General features: G+C 40.7%; 1 protein-coding gene across 7 annotated transcripts in view; it reads right to left on the bottom strand.

Moving 5' to 3' along the window:
• RBM39 (RNA binding motif protein 39) overlaps positions 1 to 22,372 on the bottom strand; it is a 49,145-nt gene that overhangs the window by 5,281 nt on the left and 21,492 nt on the right. For 5 of the 7 annotated variants that reach the window (XM_075072335.1, XM_032766529.2, XM_075072336.1 and 2 more), the window contains 11 exons: positions 21,665 to 21,730; positions 21,505 to 21,558; positions 19,729 to 19,846; positions 18,867 to 19,019; positions 17,938 to 18,075; positions 14,859 to 14,924; positions 13,424 to 13,628; positions 13,187 to 13,264; positions 9,869 to 9,901; positions 7,860 to 7,935; positions 7,617 to 7,722 (listed from right to left, as the gene is read on the bottom strand). In XM_075072335.1, the coding sequence (XP_074928436.1) occupies positions 7,617 to 7,722; positions 7,860 to 7,935; positions 9,869 to 9,901; positions 13,187 to 13,264; positions 13,424 to 13,628; positions 14,859 to 14,924; positions 17,938 to 18,075; positions 18,867 to 19,019; positions 19,729 to 19,791 (918 nt within the window). In that variant the 5' untranslated portion in view covers positions 19,792 to 19,846; positions 21,505 to 21,558; positions 21,665 to 21,730. The remainder of the gene's footprint in view (positions 1 to 7,616; positions 7,723 to 7,859; positions 7,936 to 9,868; positions 9,902 to 13,186; positions 13,265 to 13,423; positions 13,629 to 14,858; positions 14,925 to 17,937; positions 18,076 to 18,866; positions 19,020 to 19,728; positions 19,847 to 21,504; positions 21,559 to 21,664; positions 21,731 to 22,372) is intronic. The other 2 variants (XM_075072337.1, XM_032766531.2) reach the window with 1 other exon arrangement.

Below are 22,372 nucleotides of genomic sequence, written 5' to 3'. Positions count from 1 at the left end.
TGTAGGTGAGGGGCTGAACTCCCTCTCTGTGCCAGAGAAGTCTTCTTCCTCCAGAGACCAGAGTGAAGCCGTCAAGGCCAGGGTCTGGCGGCTAACTACCACCACGGGTGACCAGTGCCTGGAATGGTCCAGCCAGTGTTAGGAGTAAGGGGAGCAGTGCCAAGTTGGGGAGCATCCTCGAGGTCTTGGTGAGGGTCGACGCTAAGACGACCAATGTCTCTCTCTAGGTGAGTCCCAGTGTGAGAGCGGAGACCAGGAACACGGTGCCAGAGACCTGTAGAAGCGAACTGATGACTTGGGCTGACGTGGAGACCAATGGTATTGCAACACAGGGCTCTGCAGCGCTCACTTGCCTTCTGGGAGGCCCTCACAATAAGCCTGCCCTTGTAGGGAGCCTTAGCCAGGTCCATCGTCGCATGTGGCAACAGCGAGAGTGCCTGTTGCTCTCCAGGCACCAGGAGCTGAGCGGGCATTGACTGAGCCATCAGCCTAGGTCCCCTACCACTCCCTGGAGTTGGTGGCAGGTCCCTTACGAGGGTAGTACTCACCAGGGCAAAGCCCCCTTGTGGCTCCAGTGTGGGTGGGCAGGCAGCCCAAGCAGGGTTCTTTGCCCAGTGCCCCATAATCCGGCTTGTTCAGTGTCAAGTCCCTCTTCTTTGCCTTCTTCCCAGGCACCGGCAAAGGGGAAGAGTGCCGGGAAGAGCCTGGTGACGCAGGTGCGCTACATGCCATAGCCAAAGTAATGGGTGCTGCGTCCAGCCATGCCAGCTTCAAGGCTGTGCAAAGATCAGCCTCCATGAAGAGGACCCTCAAGTGAATGTTGCGTTCTTTCTGTGTCTTGGGACAAAAGTTCTTACAGATGCAACACTTCTCTTTTAAGTGAGATTCGCTATGGCACTTCAAACAGTTGCCATGCAGGTCAGAGCAGGGCTTAAAACCCAGACCTGGGTATGTTCCGCGTGGGTCAAAGTCCCTGCCGGGCTCCTAACTAAAGAAAAACACTTAACTACTTACTAAACTAAACTATTTACAGCTATAGTGCAGAGATCAACTCAATGACCTCTTGCAAAGCAAGGGAAAGAGGCACCCCTTGGGCGGTAAGAAGGAACAGAGAGGGCATAGGGCCAGCGGTGCCTGATATACCAATGCATGAGTGTGGCACTCCAGAAGGTGCCACAGCCGACCCTACGGATACCACTAAGGCAAAAGTCTCCGACAACTGTGCACGTGGGCGCGCATACACCTAAAATGGAACTGACATGAGTAAGCACTTGAAGAATGTTAACTGCTAATTCAGAACTAGCACAAAATGAAAGCTAAAATACCTGACACAGTTCATTGTAGACATGCACTACCAGATTATAACACCTCTTCACCATGAAGATACAGTAACTCCTAAGGAAGGATTGAGACCAGGCAGTTCTCAAAGCAACAGGAAGTAGCATATAACAATACACTAGCTGTGGCCTTTGCATAAAGCTTTTTACTTCAATTTTTAAGAAGTTGCCTAACCCCTTTTCAGTTACTTCTCACAGTATACAGTTTAAGAGCCAGACAACCGCTGCTTCAGGATAATCACTAAGTTCTACAAATTACTGCCAACATTTCAAGGATAATGCTTTAAGTTAACCTGTGAGGACGTTCTGTTGGTTTAAAAAAAATGGTAAGTTCATGGAGGATTGGCTAATAGCCACTGATGGACTAAAGTTGTCAGGGACACAATCCTACGCTCTGGGTGTCCCTAAACCTCTGAAGCTGGGCATGGACAAAAGGGGATGGATCATTCAATTGCCCTGTTCTATTCATTCCCTCTGATAAATCTGGCACCAGCTGCTGTCAGAAGACAGGATGCTGGGCTAGATGGACCATTAGTCTGACCCAGTATGGCCACTGTGTTCTTATATAAGTACAAGGTTGGATTTTCACCCACAGCTCCTAATCACATCAGAGCTTCATGGGAGCTCAGTGATTCGAAAAGTGAGGCTGCTAATATAAGCACTTCTTCATAGATGTAGGTGCATAATTTTAGACTGGCAAAAAATGGGGATGAAAGAGACTAGGGAGAACTGCAAGGGTCCCAGGAAGGCTTTGGAGGTGGGGTGAACAGGGTAGACTAGAGTTTTATTTGCATTAACCATGGATGAAGTTTTCTACTTATAAAATTACACACTAGTCCAGCTAATATCAAAAAAAAGTACAATACTTTAAAAAAAAACACAACTTCAAAAAACCCAGGGCCGGGAAGTCTGGGATCCCTTATCTGTTTCCAATCAGTTATCTGCTGCCATATAATCTATTCTACATAGTTGAGATCATCAATGTGGCCTCGGGGCCACAGCCAGCTTGCCAGAATATTTTATTTGGCCTGTCCATAGGCAGGGTCACAGTCCCAGAATTATTATTTTGTTTTAAGAGCTGGTTACTGAAGACACAGTTTTAGTGAAGCTGCTAATGCCTCAGACTGTTCTACTTGGCTCCACTTTCCTAACACAGACTCCAACTCCACCCCAGCCCACCTAGCTCCAGCTACTGCACTCCCATCAGCTGATTATTTGGGAGCTGACAGCCAATCAGCTTCTGGCCAAACCTCCACCCCAGCAGTGACAGGGCACACCTCCACCAACGGGAGGAAGAAACCAAAACTGGGTGGCATGGCACGAAACCAGAGCCTGCGTCAATGGGGAACAGACCAGGAGCCCATAAGCTCAGTGGCAATGACACTCATTGGCCTAACCATCTCTGCCATTCACATAGGGGAAGAGCACAACCCTATCTCACCCAGCTCTGGTTACTGCCTTGCCATTGGCTCCCAGCTCCCACAGTCAAATTGTGAACAATCCCCCTCCACCCCAGCCTTGGGCAGGCACAGCTCTGCCAGTAGAGAGTTAATAACCAGAGCTGGGTGGCTTGGTGGCAGAGTGCCTTCACTGCTGGCATGATGGACAGGCCAAATTTGAGTACCATAAAAACAGAATATCAGGGTTGAAAGTGACCTCAGGAAGTCATCTAGTCCAACCCTCTGCTCAAAGCAGGACACAAATCCCCAAACAGATTTTTGCCCCAGATCCCTAAATGGCCCCCTCAAGGATTGAACTCACAACCCTGAGTTTAGCAGGCCAATGCTCAAACCACTGAGCTATCCCTCCTCACATGTGACACAGCATGTGGGCTCTGCCTCACATAGTGGAGCCCGTAACTACTACAGAGTGGATGCAAAGTCTGGGAGCAGCAGAGAAAAAAAAAAGTTTATTTCCCATTATTTTCATTTATTAAACTCCAACTTTTCTGCACACTGGAAGAAATGTTAGTGAAATATTTATGTTTAAACTTTTTGGATTTAAAAGTGCTGTAAGGGGCTGTTATATTTAAGAACACTTCAGTTTTACACTCTTAATATATGGTTTATTGTAGGTTAACATGCTGTATTGTACCAAATGGAATATTTGTTATGCAAATTAGCCTCTTAAAATGACGTATGGCCTGCCAAAGGGTTTTAGTGGATTTAAAACTGCCCATTCCTGCTACATGTATGTTTATACCATGCTCCTCACCATAGTATCTGAGTGAGGAATCAAGGCCGTGTTTATTCCTTGACTGCATAATGCATATATATTAAACACCAGAAGAGATCATCATGATAATCTGATCACCTGCATAACACAAGCCAGAGAATCTCATCTAGTAATTAAAGTCTAACCACCACATGTGGAACTACAGCATATTCTACAGGGAAATTTCAAAGGATAGAGAATCCACCATCTTCCTGGGCAGTTTGTTTCAATGGTTAATGATTTGCCTATAGCTGCTTCTTGCTTCCAAGCTTTTCCCACAAGAGGGATGCACTGGAGCCAAGCCACAGGAATCAGAGACAGAGTCTGGTAAACTAGGCTGCCTGGAGAACAATGCAGCAGTCCAAGGCCAGAAGCCAGGAAAGAATATTCTGAGTGGGGCTAGACAATGACAGGAGCCAAAACCTAGGAAGAAGAGCTGGGCCATCTTGAGAACCTAGGGAAAACTCATCCTCAAAAAACAAGCAACAGATTTTACGTTGGAGTATATGGAGTTTTCATATATGTGCCATAGCTGAGCAAGGATGGTTATGAAGGGTATTTCACAGTGACAGAATAAATTAGCACTGTAATGGAATTTGGTCCTGTTCTGCTGCAGAGCACAAGAAAAGGAATGTGATGGACACAGAAATGCCATGTAATAATCGAGAATAAAGAGATGTAATAATTTCATGAACACTGTGAGACCTGGTCAGTGAGGTGAAGTTACTGCATGGCTGTAGTGTAGCCTGTCTCTATATTTGCACTACTTTTCCTAGCACACGTAGGAAGGCATTTTAGTCTTGCCAAGGAAGTTGCCAGGCCATGTGAAACTTCAGAGATTCTGACTTGATTGTCAGGTTTGGATTATAACTAAGTCTACATTTTAATCTCAGGTATTTTTAGTAAAATACATGGATAGGTCATGGGCCATAAACAAAAATTTATGGCCCTTGACCTGTCCATGACTTGTACTATACACCCCTTACTAAAACTTTTGGGGGAAGGGGGAAGAGGGTGCTCTGGGGGGCACTATGGGTGAGAACAGCATGTGGCCCAGCACCCCCGCTGCTTCTGGGGGGCAGGCAGGGCTTGCAGGCTCCCTACCTGGCTCTCGGAAGCAGCCAGTATGTCCCTGCGGGCCCTAGGTGGAGGCGCAGGCAGAGGAGCTCTGCACACTGCCCCCGCCCTACACACCTGCTCCGCAGCTCCCACTGGCTGGGAACAGCCGCCAATGGGAGTTGTGGGGGTGGTGCCTGCATGCGAAAGGAACATGCAGAGCCACCTGACCAGGCCTCCACCTAGGTAAGCTCTGCCCAGAGTCCTCACCCCTCCCACACACCAACCCGCTGCCTCAGCACTGAGCCCCCTCCCGCACCCAAACTCCTGCTGCTGATGGTGGGGGAGGGGCACGGTAGCCCAAGGCTGCCCCAGCAGCCGTCAGCACAGCTGGCCTGAGAGCTGCCCAAGCTGCTCTGGCAGCCTCCTGGCCAGCCGCAACAGCTGCCGCAGAAGTCACGGAGGTCCCAGAAAAATCACGAAATCCATGACTTCCGTGACAGACTCACAGCCTTAATTATAGCAGATGAGGTCTCAAGCACTTCAGAATGACTCACTCCAACTACACGGAAAGTCAGCACAAAGAATACCAAATGTTAACCTGTGGTACCAGTGGAACCACATGTTTTAGTTCTGTTACTGACAGACAGGAAGGGCTATGACTTTGGGCATATGCAGATTACCCATGGCAAGGCACAGGACTCATCTGCAACACTGTCACCAAAGACCAATAGTTTCGGAATGGGACTAGACTTAGTGCCTGCTGTGGAGCATGAGGGGATTGGATTGAGTCTTGACCCTGGGGCGTTGCACATAGGCTGGCACAAAGACAGAACAGCCTCAATTTAATACGCTCATGTGCCAGAACCAAGACAAATAAGCACATAGGTGGTTATCCCGTGTGCTGGGGAGCGTGAGCTATATATCAACTTGGGCTTCAGCATGTGGGATTTCTCTCAGTGCTGGCCACAATGCTTTCTTCTTGGCATCATGGAGTTTGTGATCTTGAAACCCGAGGATGTAATGTTGCTACCTCTGGTTTGGGAGGCAGAGGTCCTGGGGAACAATGGTGCTATTTTCTTTTCCTCTATACTGAGAGGGGGAAAGAGTGCCTCAGAATCAAATCCGAGACTGTATTTGGCCCAAGCTATCAAGGCCTTCTCAACACTGTAGTCCATCTTCCTTGCATTTGAAAGTGAAGCTATGGAATTGGGCCAGACTCCAGACCCATTCTGAAAGATTTCAGGGCTTCCGCCGTCAGGACGGAATGGAATCTAAACTCATGCTTTTTTCTCAGAGCCTGAATCCCAAATGGAGAGAGAAAAGCAGCCCAGGTGATGACCTTCACCCAGAGAATTCAAGCATGGGCCATGGAGGATCTGAAACAGGACAATCTTTGAATCCCACACCATTAAGTAACCTAAATTAGTGACTAAACTAAATGGTAAAAGCCTTCCTGTTTCTGCAACTGGAAGTAAGATGCAGGTGTCCACATCCCTTTACGTAGTCTCACATAGCATGCCGAGTAGCTTGAGGCAATGGAGGACGGAGGTCCTCCTAAGGTTGGCCTTCCTCAGAGGGTTCTAGATTGTGATCTGTGCAGTAATATCTGCAAGAACAGGAACCTGTGATGAATACTCAGTTCACATTTCCCTAAAAGTCTTTGTTTTAAGCTGTTTGCAAAGTCAGGCAGACCCCACTGCATCAGTTCACGTTCTGTTCACTTTGGAATATTCTCTTCACAGTGGTACGGGCAAGTTTTTTCTGAAGGTGATGGAATTATATTCCAGAATTCAAACTATGATAAGGGTGAGGTTCAATTCCAAGGCATTCTGGAGTTCATGGTAGCAACACACGCATGAAACAGATCCCATGAACAGGAAATAGTAAGATTTGGTAGGAAGTATAAATCTGGTGAGGTGACAGTAATTAACGACAAATTGGTTGCAGGATCCAACCCTCCTGTCTTTTTTTTTTTTTTTTTTTGGTGAGGCTGCAGAATTTTGTTTCCCCGTACCTCCCAAGAGCTTTTCCTCAACTCTACTGAAACAATCATCGATGACAAAATTGTTGTGTTTAGGGATAAAGTGCACACTACTGCCTTTTAACCCCCCTCCTCCAAAGTTATTCAGTTACATCTGAGTAGACTTCCTCTCACCCTACCGGACAGCAGCTTCACTGGCATATAAGGGTACAAAAATTGTGGAGTGTTCTGCACTAATCAGCTACATTAACCCAGGCTGTTTCATTGACATAATTCAGTTCAGCTTTAAATTACGTTGTTAGAATCCAACTAGATTAAGTTATGCTTAGAGCTGTTCAGTCACTATCTTCAATAACATTTCTCCTCCTCCTAAAAGGAGCAGAGATTGGTTGAATAGTCAGCCAACATCCCCATATCAAGGGAAGGGTTTTTCAAGCAACAGATGAACCCCTGAGCACTTACGTAAAGAAACATCCGTCCTCAAGGAGAAGGCATTAGCCCACCGTTTCCATACAGAAGGTACATCATCCCCACTGATCTTCACCAGCCAGGGCACCCCACAGTCCACAAAGGAGACAATAGTTTCTGTATTGCTAAAGAATTTTACCCCGTTGTGTTAGTGTATTTTTCAGGTAGATTACAGACTGGAGTATGCTATTCAATGAACTCACAATAAATATCACCAGTCTGAAACAAACTAAAGCTACGTGGTAGAGGGGTTCTCATTACAGCCCAAATATGCATTTCTGCAATATTTTGACTGTTTTGTAGATCCACAAGAACATGGTAAACTGAGTGAGAAGTCTTGTAGCTACAGAAAATTGCCCATCAACTTACAAAAGTAGATCATTAAAATAATTGCTGGAGTGACTCTTGCTCAGCTGCATTCAGCAACTCAGAAGATTTTTTTAAATTAAGACATTTCTACTCATGTCAACACAATTCTAACACTTGCAAAACAGCTCTGACAGTGACAACTTGAAAAGAGGTTCTAAAATTTGTTTAATACCTCTCACAAGACGTACCTGAGCTGAATTTTTGTCTACATAAATGTGGATAACTCCTCCATGTTTGTTACATTCCTCAATAACATCATCCTTAATTTCTGTATCCCAGCCAGCTTCTTCTTCACTGCAAAAGGAAAAATTCAGAAGTGAGAACCCGGAACAAAAACAAGACCACACCTATAAAAAACTAATTTTCACACTAATCCCACTAAAGTCAGAAACAAATGTGTAATAAATGGAAATAGACAGCAGGTAACTTACGTTTGAGGGTTAAACATATTGGAAAGCTGGAAGCATTGTGTTGCAAGTGGTTGTACAGAAGCAGCTGCAGCCAGAACTATTTAAAGAGAAAGCGACAAGTTTTTCTGTCATGGAAGAAAAAAAAGTCTTTTACATGAAATTAAGTTTATAAGTAAGGCTTTTTCTGTCTGTACTTCAAAATCATAGAACCACAGGACTGGAAGCGATCTCCAAAAGTCTCCAAATCCAGTCCAGTCCCCTGCGCTTTGGCAGGACCAACTAAACACAGAACATCCCTGACAGATGTTTGTCCAATCTGTTTTTATCATATTCAGTTACAACAATAATATTTTTAATCAGATGCAGAAATCAAAGGCATAGAGAAGTGAAGTTACATGCCTAAGATTAGACAAGAAATCTACGGCAGAACTGGAAATAGAATTCACTGTGTTCAGAATCACAGTTCTTGATAAACTCCCCCCCACAAAATCAAAACCAACTTACTTTTACCTGATGGTATGAGATTTGTTAAAATAATTCTTGGGAGCCACTCTGATTAATGTACCCAGACAAACGTGGAACCCAGACATATCTACTCCCAGCCTTATGCTCTAACTAAAAAACCAACATTTCTGAATATAATTGTAATTACTACACCAACTCACAAGAAATCAAAACAAAGTGTCTGAAGGAGATGCAGTTAACTCGAAACCAATCAATTTCAAAACCTGAGTTAAAGTAGATTCTTGCACTATACTTTCAAGCCTTCCCAGATAATTTCTTGTTTCACAATCAAGCATTTTCCTGTATTTAATTAATCTACTCCTCTGAGGTATTACAGGAAACAGCAAGTAAAAAGCTTAGATAGCAATAAGATTTTTTTTTTTTAACCTGATTATGTCTCTCTAAAAACAAATTGGAATTCACTGACATTTGATGTATGTTAGAACATAGAAAATGCAGCATGCCACTGAAATGCATGCTGAAGACAGAATCTCAGAAATATCCCATTTAAAAACCAGTGCAGTTTAGAACTATTAAATCTATGCCTAAATTCAGTTATTCATGATTATATTAACCAATTTACACAAAAAGCACAAGTAACCTTACATCTCTGAAAAGCTTTGCCTGTCCCAAGCATTCCAACAGGGAACTGCAAATCCTGCAGCTCAATTTTAAGTAGAAGAGACACTCTAATGTCTAAACCAAAAAGCAGCTCCATATAGAGACAACAGCACCATTCACACTTATGGTGATAATGGAACCATGGACAGGCAATAAAATACTCTGAAAATTCATTAATATATTGAACTAGTTATACTGTAGCAAAAATACAAAATTTGCAGTATGATAGACAGGGTTAAACAGGAGTTTAGAAAGCTTTTCTGAATAGCGAAAAGGGATGATATTAACATTTAACCTGTAAGTTACTGAATGTTACAGTACTGTGCTAGGAATGGTTACGTCACAGCTTGAATAAAACCCAGTGATCAGTAGACTTAGTGTGGCTGACTTATAACAGCCAATTAAATAATTGCCCCATTACAAGTTGCTATTTTAAGTTAATTGAAATTTACATTTTATTCAACATAAAAAAGAATAAGAAGTTCAGGTTATCATTCTGAGGCACAACTTCCTTTCTAGGTCTGTGGAAGTTTTCAGATGAATAGTGGGGTTTTGTGACTTGCCCAAAATCATAACACATTCATGACTAATCTGGGAATAGAACCCAGGAATCCTAACTCCCAGTTTCCTTTTTCAACCACTCCCTGTAAGATATATAGCTAGAAAAAAAAATTAGTAATTAAATACAGTTTAGCAAGAGTTGTCTTTCTTAATAGTGCAAGATTTAGGGAGTGTCCAGAATACTACGGTTAAGTTTTAGCTTTCTAAATGCCCTATAGATACCAACAAAACAGCATTTCTGGGGTGCTGGAAGAACTTTATACACAGATGTAAAGTGCTTCTGGTGCAAAGAACCCACACTTTCAAACCCATTTGCCAACAGTTCACATTAAATCCAACCGTACCTTCATTCTGCTGGGTAAGTCTGGTTTGCAAATCTAAAGAAAAGAATGTACAGAAAATTAAATAAAGAACACTAAACACTAGATCTTAACTGCCCACCTAAACCTAGGTAGGGCAAGATCTTCATGCAGATACACAACACACTCACTCTACTTCTTTACACTTCTTCAGATAGGAGAATAAAGATAGCTTTGTTTCTTCTAATTTATCACATGGGAGGTGCTCAGATACTAATGACAGGGAGGGCCTATAACTATCTAGATAAATATTCTCCAAAGAAGTAATATTCAATTAATGGAGAGGAAGACGAACACGAAACTTCTCTTTGATCCACACTCTTGCTTTACCATAATCTGTTCTTGATAAATACTATTTTGGTGTCCAAATTGTACGAGAGAGCAGCTTTAACAAGCATTATATACAAACTATTTCTGTACTAATAGTTTTATCTTCACTAGCTGAAATCTTCAATGTAGTTTAACAATAGAGGTTATCAATTTTCATTTAAAAAAATACAAACAGACTGAAGTTTCAGCTAGCAACCTTTTCCTGTAACAGAAGTCAATGCTGAAATATTACTTTAGTGCTTTCCAAGTTCAAAATAGTTTGCAAATATCTAAGTAAGCGTCAAGGCATTTTACAAATGGGGGAAACAACAACATGACTTTAAGCATCACTAAGGAGCACAATGCCATTGCCAGGATTAAATCTGATGTTCAACGTACACCTCTTTAAATCAGCAGGAATGGTAAACTGTGGGCTGCAAGTGACGTAAATATAACTTCCAGCTTTTTTCCTCGTGCCCAGATCTTCCATTAATTCACACAACACACACACAGGGAATTGTCATACTTTAAGTGCGTGAGAATGAACATTTCAGAGAAGGGTGCATGAAATCTCAGATTTTATTTTATTTTGTTGACTAATCAGACACTTCATTATCTCCTCATGGGACAGTTTTTGTACACCTCTAATTATTTTTGTCCAGTATCTGAAACTGGTCAATTGTGATAGGTGTCTGGGAATAGGTGACCAGAACTCACAGTGGTCTAGGAGAGGGATTTAGATGACTCACATTTTCTGGATTAAATTTGCTCTTTCAACCTATAACCAGACAGTGCACTCATTTCCTCTAAAGTCTGCCCTCATCGATAGAGATATTCACTATAGGCCCATGTACCGATTAGTCTCATTTTTATGTACAAAAATGCATTAGAGTTAGAGTTAGACTGTAAGTAGATTTGAGAATGCATGTATATTGTAGCTGGCTTTATGATGACACTTGTGTGAACGAAGGTTGTTTTACCTGAGTTTTAGCGATTTCATTCATTGTAAACGCAATGGAATCATTTTTTTTTTTTTTTTTTAAGAAAGAAAAGAAACCAAGAAATTCCCAGGTTTCTAAATAAATACAGATCAGTGAAGATACTCACATGACAACTATCAGGATTGATCTGTACTATTCCTTTCCATGACCCAGTGTTCACTGCAAAGTCCCAATCCCTTTGTGATCCCTCGCACAGCTTCTCACTGCACTGGCATCCCTTCACAATGTCCCCTGATGCACAAACCAGTTAATTGCCCAAAGCCCAAAGATGATTAGGTCCTCGTTGGTGCTGGAAGCTGTACACACCCCACTTATGAGACCATCCAAAGGACACAAACAGACAAAGGATTGAGGGATAGAGTATTATGCAAATAAGTGAACATGGCAATTGGGCAGTTTTGTTATTTTTTTGCTTTTTTAATACAACTATTTTAATGGTGACAGATTGGGTGGGGGGAAAACTAGAATGGAGATAAGAGTAGGGGAATAGAAAAAAGTAAAGGGGGAAATAGACAGTCACAGTTCCTCATCTGCTTAGCCACGATCAGCAGCCAGGGTTTTCTTGGTGTCACAGCCAAAGTGCATATTGAGGAGGAGGAGAATTGAAGGGTGATGTAGTAGTAGCTCTTATCTGGGAGTCTTCTCCATGAACAAGGAGCTACTTGGGAAAAAGCACAGATGTTTGACGGAGAAACTCACTGGATCGTAAAAGGAGGAATGTAGATGAAATAAAGGCAGATGTCACCACTGCAGTAAGTTGCTAGATCAGTTAGGCAGGGCAAAACTAAGTTGTGAAGAATCTTAAAGATAAAGAAAAAGTGTGTGTATAATGTGGAGTTGAAAGGGGAAGATAGTGGAAGGCCCTAAAGAGGGCTGATGTGGCCAGAGCAATGAGTCAGAAAGATGACTTTGGCAACGTTTTGCATGGATTTTTCAAGGGTAAGGTTGCAGCAGTCAAGCCAGACAAGAGGAGGTTGCAAATGTCCAGACATAAGAAAGAAGCATGTGGTTGAGAGATTTACATGCACAAATGGAGAGGAAAGGTTGGATCTTTGAAGCATAACACACAAGAAACTAGGTTTAGTCATGACTTGCATGTGCAAACCTAGAGGTCAGTCGAAGACATCCAAGGTTACAGACGTGAGAAGGTGGCACGATGGTATGATTGTACACCATGAGAGAGATCAATAGCTCACTTTGGGACTTGGTGACTTTAAACTCTGCAACTGACATCCATGAACAAGAAATGTCAAAGCATGACTATGGTAATTCCACATTAACAGGATACTAATGATCAGTGCCTAACAGCACAAAAAAAGTTGTTTCTCCACTCCACTCAGGAATTTTGTATTGGAGAAAAGCAGTAATTGCTAAGAATTATCTAATCCAGTGGTTCTCAAACTAGGGCTGCCACTTGTTCAGGGAAAGCCCCTGGCAGGCCGGGCCGGTTTGTTTACCTGCTGCGTGCACAGGTTCGGCCGATCGCGGCTCCCACTGGCCACAGTTCGCCACTCCAGGCCAATGGGGACTGCAGGAAGCAGCGCAGGCCGAGGGATGTGCTGGCCACCCTTCCTGCAGCCCCCATTGGCCTGGAGCAGCGAACCGTGGCCAGTGGGAGCTGCAATTGGCCCAACCTGTGAACGCGGCAGGTAAACTAACTGGCCTGGCCTGCCAGGGGCTTTCCCTGAACAAGCGGAGGACTGGCTTTGAGAACCGCTGAGCTAATCTGTACAATGCACTAGTAAACGTGCTACAGTATATTTGCAAAACACAGCGCAAATTGAACCACATCAAAATAAGTTAAGAATATTTTGTGATATGTCTGTTTGCTTGTAGATTTGCAGAGTTCAGTCATTCACCATGACTGGGATCCCTGCTGTGAACTACTACAGTTTTCATGTTAAGTCACAAGATATAAAATATTTTCACCTCCCTGAAGCTATAAACAAGTTAAAAATAACATGCCAAAATAAATGGATTATCAAATTCTTACCTGCCACAGCACCAAATGCTAAAGATCCACTCATCTGCAAAGCCTGTTGTGCAGCTGGGGGAATCTGCAAACCAGTACCTGTGACAGAAAGTACTAGTCTGAGTTCTTCACTTGGTAAGTGGTCTAGGAGTAGAAAGCTTGAGAAATCTTAGCGTTCTCAAACATTAAAGGAAGTGAAATACTTCCTACTAAGTTAACGCCAATATTTTCACATGTAATCTATATTACTACACTTACCCTCTGCAAGTCTTGCCATCAACTGTAGACGACCAGTTGTTCCCAAGTCAATTCCAGTCCTTTCCAGTTCATCACTGTCCAAAAATGAACTAGCACTGGAAGCATCAGTGCGTTCTGTTACATGACCTACTTTCATTGGCCTGCCAGCTAGCTCAAATCCATTTAGTTGTTCCAATGCTTTTTTGGCACACTCTGAATCTGAGAACTGTAGAATTATACATGGTCAGTGTCTAGCAAGTTCACAAGGTACTTTCTATCAAATGTATTATCTGTAAGAATATATATGTGAGATGCCTTTAACTTTAAGGAAGCAACTTCCGGGTTTTTTGTTGGACAGAGGTCAGGAAGCACAGCAAGCTCTGTTAATTACTAAACAGCATAATATTCAGCTCTGGATATTTACTTCTGCATATCTATTCAATTTTTTAATGCTCATCTTGTGTTCTAGGCATCTATTCCACAAATTAAAAATTCCAGCATAAATCAAGGCCATAGCTTCAGCTTTCCTCCAGTAAGCTGTCAAGACTACGATGATGTCATTTTTCTTGGGTCTTGCCCTTGTCTTGAGATCTCAATTACTGTAGCATGCTTTACATGTAGTTATGGGCCAAACAAAGCTTCAGGCAGTGCAACATGCATGTCTACTTAGTCAGGTGTTAGCCACAGCATGCACATATAACAGTGACAGAGTTGTGGTGATTCCCCCCCGTTTGTTTCCATGAACAATAATCCATAAACTCGACTAACAGCTGAAAGCTCTTCCTTCCACCATATACTGCTGTCATTTTAAATGCTTGATCTTAGTTTCCAGGTTTCAACATCTGGGCCTGGCTAGAAGCTGCTCTCCTCAAAAAGTCCTAACCCCTGCCATTTGATTCTTCTGACAAAACCCAAGAATGATGACCTTCGGGACTTTGTGCATGGCCTATTTCCACTCAAAAGCTTTTCCTTGAAGGGGTGGTGATATAGCTTACTGGGTTATTTGGTAATACTGGTCATATGTGAGGGTTTTTTGTTTTTAAATAGGGTACTTAATCTCTAATTTGTTAATTATCCATCTGTGATCACCACAGAGACCACCAATCCAGGATTGACAAGCAGACTAAAGAGACACAGCTGCATGCCCCAAGTGCTGGGATTGTCTAAAGTGAATAAAGTATTTCTAACTGTCACCTGTGTTGCTGTAAGAGTGCTTTAAAGAGCTGTAACACAAAGATCTAGCTCATCCTTGGAGAAAAGCAATCAAACAAAAAAGAGCTCTGTGTAACCAATCACATAGAAGCCATCTGAAGAAGTCGTCTCATCTCAGTTTAAACCCCTGATTCTGAGCAGTTTGTTTCTGCCTGGGCTCTGAAATGCTCATGTTCAATTAGTTGGATTTTGGGTCATTGACCTAATCCACAACTCTGCTAACTATTACAAGTTAAAATCTTACCGTAATAAATCCATATCCTTTGGAGCGTCCAGTTTCACTATCCATCATCAGCTGAATGCTTTCAATCTAAAAAATGGAAGGGGGAAAAAAAAAAAAAAGACTATCACACATTACGTCCCATAAAGTCAAATGAGCAGTTCAAATTAGCCTATTCCCACACAAGTTTTTCAAATACATCACAAGATATCAAACAATACAAGAACATAAAACAGCTGGAATAAATACATGGTCCATAATGGAGCTTAAAAAACTGTTGCTGGAAGTTTTACCAGCTCTGTGTTTAAGTAAAAAAAAGTGTCTACATTAGCATAAAGGTAACTTGCAATTTACTAAAAGTGAGACATGCAGGGTCCTCTGTTGAGTGCACCAAACAGCCTCAGGTATGTTCAATTTATTCTTTATGGATTATTTTAGACTCCTCAGTCAGCTAATGACTTCCACTCAGATATGACCTCTTAAGCACAAGGGTTCTCAAACTGGGGGTCGCAAACTGTCAGCCTCCATCCAAAGCCCTGCTTCACTTTCAGCATTTTTAACAGTGTTAAATATTTTTTTTAAAAAAAAGTGTTTTTAATTTATAAAGGGGGTGGGGTCACCCTCTGGGGTTTGCTATGCGAAAGGAGTCACCACTACAAAAAAGTTTGAGAACCACTGTCTTAGCACATACTATGATAGCACAGCCATCATCAATTGCTGATTGTTACATCAACTCAGATACCAGCAATTGCAATATTGTATAATATATCAAATTATAAAAATCATGTGAGTCTAGTCCGAGCCAACTAAAAAAAGAAGTATAAACATTGGAAGTCTTGTATCTTTGCCTGCTGCTATTTTGGAGAGCGAACAGAATTTCACAAGTTACTGAATTTCTAGGAAAAAAATCTGTAACCATAAAGTATTAGATAGTTATGCATACATAAGGGGTGGGGGAGGGGAGGAGAGTATAAAGGAGGATGACTTTAAAAACTATATCTAAATCTACATTCCATTTTCTCAAATCTTTCTTGAAGACTTCATCTCTATCCCCTCCTGGCCTATACTATTCCTCTTACCAAAGCTTGATCGAGATAAAACAGCACGGTTTCAAACACAATTAACAATTTCTTGCAGTTCTCTGAAGGATATTCTTTTAGCATGGCTGTAACTTAAAGGAATATATGTACTCAGATTTTACTTAATAGGCATTTGACTAGTTATGACAGAAGTTAAGGGGTAAAGTGTCCCACCAAGTAGTAAATACAGGCAGTACACAAAAATGATTTTTGAGAAGCCAGATCAGCAGAGATGGAAGTGGGTTGCAAATTACATTCATTTGGTCTTTTTTTAAAAGATATAGTACTCAGACTGTACTACATTACTGCAGACTTCTCTAAGAATCATTATACACATGCCTATCTGTAACTTTAATGTGTGTGCGCAAAGGGACACATTTTAACAGTTTCATTATATAATTAATTCATGAAATACACTAGTAAGCTTAGTGTTATCCAAAGATTTAGTCCACAGGTGTACATTACAAGGAGTTTAACTATAAGGATATGGTTATGAACTAGTATGCAATCAAAGTAAGCCTTTTTTTGCCCAGAGTACCCATAATTTCAAATTCTACATTTTACTTGTTAATTTCAATAATCTGTTTAAATTTCATTTACTCAGCATTAGCAAGAACCTTTCCTATAAAGGGTTATTTTGTTATAAGGGTTGCTATTACAAAAACTACTCTGAAGAGATGTTCAATTTGAAACAGTTAATTCAAAAGAGTGTGAAATCTCATTTATTACACCTGCCTTGGAATTTCTGCCATGGTCTGTTTTAGGATCACATAAAAGGAAGATTGATTGATAGCTGGTGAGACATGTGATCAAAGGTGAGTTTATGGTGGGAGAGACTAAAGCATGTTTGTACTACAAGAGGAAGGATCAGAGAAGAAAGGTGAGAGTAGGGATGAAAATGGCGGCAAGGAAGATCAGGAGACAGGATGAGAGCTGGAAGCGGTAATGGGAGGAGATCTCAGAAAAGGCAGGACAAGTAAATGGAAGTGAGAGGAGGTCCCATCAAATTTCTAAAATTTTCTTTTGGAAGAAGTCAGCAAGATCCAGAGCAGAGAGGTAGAAAAGAGCAGGAAGTGGAGGAGAAGAGGGTTTAAGGAGAGACAGGAAAGTGGCAAAAAGCCATCCAGGGTTACCCAGACAGATGCCTGATCAGGGTGTGGGGGTCATAGATTGTTGGTCACAAATAAGATTCTCTGGTTGAGATAAAGCTTGGGCTTAGTATGACTTGTGCTGGTATCTGATTTTGTTGGACATGTATCTTACTGGAGGTTTACATAGTGAAAAGTTGTATCTTTTCCTTTTAGGGGAGAATACACAACTCTTGGGGCCAGGATGAAGGATACAAATGGAGACCAAGATTACATCATTCAACCTGTTAGCTGCAACACAGAAAGCATCAGAAGAAATTTATGTATACAGCTTTTAGAAACTCTGGAGTAGGTGGCTGACTGGATATTCGTGAGCTACTTAATGGCTTGTTTAGTATGTACAGGAGGTAGATTGTTGCAACAATTTGAGATTCCACAGATCAAAAGATCTTCCTGACTACCTCCTCAACCTCATGATCCAAAAGGTCACAAAGGGAAACATCTGCCTCAAAAGGGGAGGCAATCATAAGATCTGATAAACTATAGCTAGTTTTTAAGTACACAGAATTCCTTAAACATTAAAATATGTCATCTAATCTTAGCTTGAGAGGTTAGTCCCTGAATTCTCAGCTCTCCACATCACACCTACCTGTTCAATAAAAATGCTTTTTTTTGAGTATTATTGAAAATATATTAAATTTTAATACAAAATCCCTTATTTGTTTACAGATGTAATCAGAACATTTAACCCCTAACTGGATTCATAAACACCCACACACATATGAGAACAGGAAGAGAAAATTTTTGTAGATGTGGAATTTATATTCAATCAGGATGCCCTTTTAGTCCTTTGCATTTATTATAGGAAACAGGATCTAAAATAAGAGTAATCGCAACATGCACTTCATAACACCTCTGCCATCAATAAGAACTCACCCGACCAAATGGTTCAAAGATTCCGCGAAGCATATCTTCAGTTATGTTGAAGTGTAATGATCCTACATACAGTCTCATGGGCCCAGCACTGCCTTTTTGTAGGTTATTGGCCATTGCTGCTGCTCTGTTTTTCTCTGCCTAGGGAAAACAAAATTTCCATTGTCTGTAAGAGCTTAAGTAAAAAAAACAAAACAAAAAAAAACTACTAAACCTAGTAAACTCACTAAAAAGTAGAAGCTCTATAACTCTCAGTAAAAATGGCTTGAATGCAGCATTTAAGTTATTAAATGCTATGAAAAGTCCATGCTCTTGATTAAAATTATGCAACTAGAAATATGCTTCAAATGGAATGAATGAATTCATGTAGATTACTGGTTTCTCTAGTGAATAGAATGCAGTTTGCTTGTTAAATATGCGTGACTTCTACATATAGGATATGTACTACTGTATAAGTCAGTCAACATTCCCCTTCTTAGCCTTAATTCCCTCATCTACCCTCTACATTTCAGTCTATTGATTTGTCTAGTTTTATTTAGACTCAGTTTTCTGTGCCTGGCAATATTTATTAAAACTGAAGCAGCCACTTCTGAAACATTTCTGTAACCTTAACTGTTGTAACTCAATTTTCAGCTACTCAATCATAAAACAGGTGAAACAAGAATGGCATTCAGCCATCCCTTTGAATTCTCTGGCCTTTTGTGTGATTTGTGCTATTCCTTAACGTAATTAACAGTAACAATATTAGTACATCTGCATAAATACGGAGAAATCAATTATGAAATGGAATGTGTCTCTCTGCAAATTAAGTAAGTCTCACTGAAATCAATGGTGCTTCAAGAATTTGTATATTACCTTGGTCAAGCATCATATGCTGCAGTATAAATGTTACATAATTCTATGTACTAGTATATAACCAACCACAAACTTACTTGCGATGCTTGTACTATGATTGGTACTCCCAGAACACGCTGTCCAGTTAGTCCTATTGCCAGAGGCACTGAACTAACATCAACAAATTCTACATAAGCAATTCCCTTGGAACGTCTTGAATTTCTATCAGAGATCATCCGCACATCACGAACCTACAAGAATGAAGATCTCAGGTTTATCATTAATCTCTATTTAGTGCAATTAACTTTTATATAGTTACTAAGGGACTTCATGAATATGTACAGGAAGTTAGCTACTGTTTGACTCAATACAAGATGCTTAATGGTTTCTGAACTGTGTAATAACTCTACAGACTAGATACACAGTCACACTACCTTCTAAACCAACACATCCAGAAAAGTTGGCTTTATGAACGTCATTTTTTGACTGACAATTTTGACATCAAACTGAAGGTAGTAAGGAAAAAGGGCTGTAGATTCCAGTTTGTCAAAATTGTTGCATTGCTACAAATTTTCTAACAGCTCACCAGAACAACTACCATATTAAAAAGGGACCTCAACTTAGAATTCCATCTTATGCTGCAGACCCACATGCAAGGATAACATCTTACTTTTTATTGCAACAATACACAGAGGACCTAATCAGAATTACTTCCATTGCATTGGTCACTGGACAAATGTATGACAACTGCAAGTCCCATGAGTTGAAGCTTTGATTTTGCAAACCAGTCTGGACGCAAAAACTCCTGACTAAATAGGAATTCCATGTGCAGAGGGCCTGCAATAGGAGGCTGCAAGGAGCTATCTACTTACAATTTTGCAGAGGGCTTCGATATTGGAAAAGCCACTGATACTGCACACAAACAATATTTATATGTTCATTTAACCCACTCTCAATTACCTTTCCTACAGTAGAGAAAAATTCTTCCAAGTCTCTTGGCCGAATTCTTGCAGCCAACTGCATACAGAACACTGTTCGAGCATCTCTCTCTTCAGGGGTCAAATTATCAATTGGCTCTCTGCAAAACAAGGAGAAACTTGGTTCTGATTTAAGGCAACTGACAGTTTGAGCAAATGCAGAATTTTGTCATTTAAGCCTGACAAGTCAAAACATCTACATAACTTTTTAAAAAGATACATGCAAAATTTAAAAAAAAGAGAACCTGAAGGCAGTCCTTTAAATGGATATTCACAAGTAGTAGCACACAAATATCCCCACTAACTTTAAAGGGAGGTGCTTACCAATTTGTTAATCAAAAAAAAAAAAGCCACTTGTTTAAGTTTATATTGCAGAACTGCCTAGAAAACTCAACCACATCAAGGCCCCACTGTGATAGGTACTGCATAAACACTATAAACTCTTTGGGGCAGGGTCTGTCATTTTACTATATAAAAGACAATATGCAGAAGACAGAAGATAACTGTGGGGAGTGAAAAAACAGGTAACAAAATAGGATATTTTATCACAGACTGTTCATTACTTAAGACAGTAGAAGCAATAATCACATCATCATATAGGGACCTAATTTTAGGCAATTATTTTTAAACCCACGCAAGAGACTACAGCCAAGATTCCAGAGAATAAGAGTCCCAGCTGGCTGAGTGGCCATTTTACACAAGTACACTGACTATCACTATTGTATCAGTCAGTAATGCCAACATGTCCATATGCACAAAGTCCCCAATGCTTAAACTTGGTCATTTGATATTTTAGTTTCAGCATTTGTTACCAACAAGAATTTAAAAAATCCAAAAGATACAAAGAGTAGAAGTTCTAACAAAACAATCAAGTCAACTGCTAACTGAATAATTACTATAGAATTGAATAATTACTGTAGTTTCTTGCCCTAGCAGGACTGTTTTAGTAGCTGGGAATGTATCAAAGTGTAGTGTGAATTAGGGCTGCACCACTTTATTTAAAAATAAAAACTTGGAGTTTGAAGACTATGACTATGCCACATAGGCCTCATATACATTATATGGGGCAGATCCAGCCCAGATCATGGGTGTTTGACACCCATGTATTAATCTGACTTTCCACTCTGGAGCTGAACTATCAGTAACACATTCAGTGAAACTAAGGGTGTGGAATTTAGGATTTGACATCACAGGGTATAAGAAAATAAATATTTAGGTTAAGTATGAGGAAAACCTTCCTGACAGTGAGATGTTAGACTGGGAAACAGTCACTCAGTTTCATTGTGTTATATGCAATGTAAGATACTGTAGAGAAAAATCACACTTGCAAGTGATGGACTGGATGACCAAAGTCGTATTTTTCCATCTCAGCTTTCATAATTCTATAAATGAGACTCATGAGAAAAAATGAGCCAATTTCAACTGAGTAAACTATAACCTAATTCAAATAGTCTTAAAAATGAAAAGCAAGGCAGGATTGATGCATAATAATTTTGTAACAGTGAACAAGATGTTTACAGTAAGAGTGAATTTATTGTGTCATGGATATTCCTTCACCAGAAAAACAATATAGATTCCCCTCCTTCCATCCTAAGCAGCATGGATACCTATATTGATCAGACAGTTTGGAAACTAGCAAGACTAAAACTAGCTTGCACAGAAAGTAATTGTGCAATTCAAGATGCAGCAGCATCTCACATGACATTCAGCATAACAAGACTAATTACAAGTTAAGAAATAGTAATGTGAAAATAGCTACCTAACAGGGCTCTTGTCTTTTCTGAATGGACTTTTGCTTCTGGAGCGCCGTCTGCTGTAAACATTAAAAAATATTTATTACATTATCAAAAAAAGTACAAAGTAGCTTAATTTTTAGTACTGACACTTAAGTAGCCACCAAAAATAGAAAACTCAGAAACCTTAATTTGATGCTGTGAGGCAGACCAATCTTCCCTCTGATAGCACTGTTGAATTTTGGACCAGAACTAAGGTAAAAACAAAGAAGAACTTGTTATAAATACAGTACATGATGCGGAAAAACATAGTATCCTCCCAACCTAACGTTTACTGACGTCCCTGATTTTTAACTGTTATATGGGCAAAAATACAGTCAAAGACAAGTAGTGCTGCCTGAAGAATATTAGTTTGACACAAATTATAAGAAGGTTATTTGTTCATTCCAGGGATCCTCTATTTTCTTATACTTATTTTAATACTATTTCTGCATATACAGGCGAGTCCCATCTTACGCGGGGGTTCCGTTCTGCAGTTAGCACGTAAAGCGAAAACCGCGTATAGTCAAAATTACATTGAGCTGAATGGCAGGCGGAATCGCCCACACTACAGTTACAGTATGAAAATTGTATCTCTTTTTTGGGATTTTTTTTTTTTTGCCGACCGCATAAAGCTGAAATTTATATGTTAAATGCGCGTAAGATGCGACAGACCTGTACATATATGTAATCAGAGGCTTTAACACACATTAAGCACAACTGTGAGTCAACCTCTTTAATGAACATCTCTTGTTAACTAAAGATCGTTTCATCTACCATTAGCTACACCTTGCCACCAAGCGGCAATGATGCAGCTCAGGCAGAATGCCATCATTCACAGAGATCACAGCTAAA

The sequence above is a fragment of the Chelonoidis abingdonii genome, chromosome 14 (genome assembly GCF_003597395.2).
Source record: "Chelonoidis abingdonii isolate Lonesome George chromosome 14, CheloAbing_2.0, whole genome shotgun sequence".
Classification (NCBI taxonomy): domain Eukaryota; kingdom Metazoa; phylum Chordata; order Testudines; family Testudinidae; genus Chelonoidis; species Chelonoidis abingdonii.
This window is presented reverse-complemented; position numbering and strand designations above follow the sequence as displayed.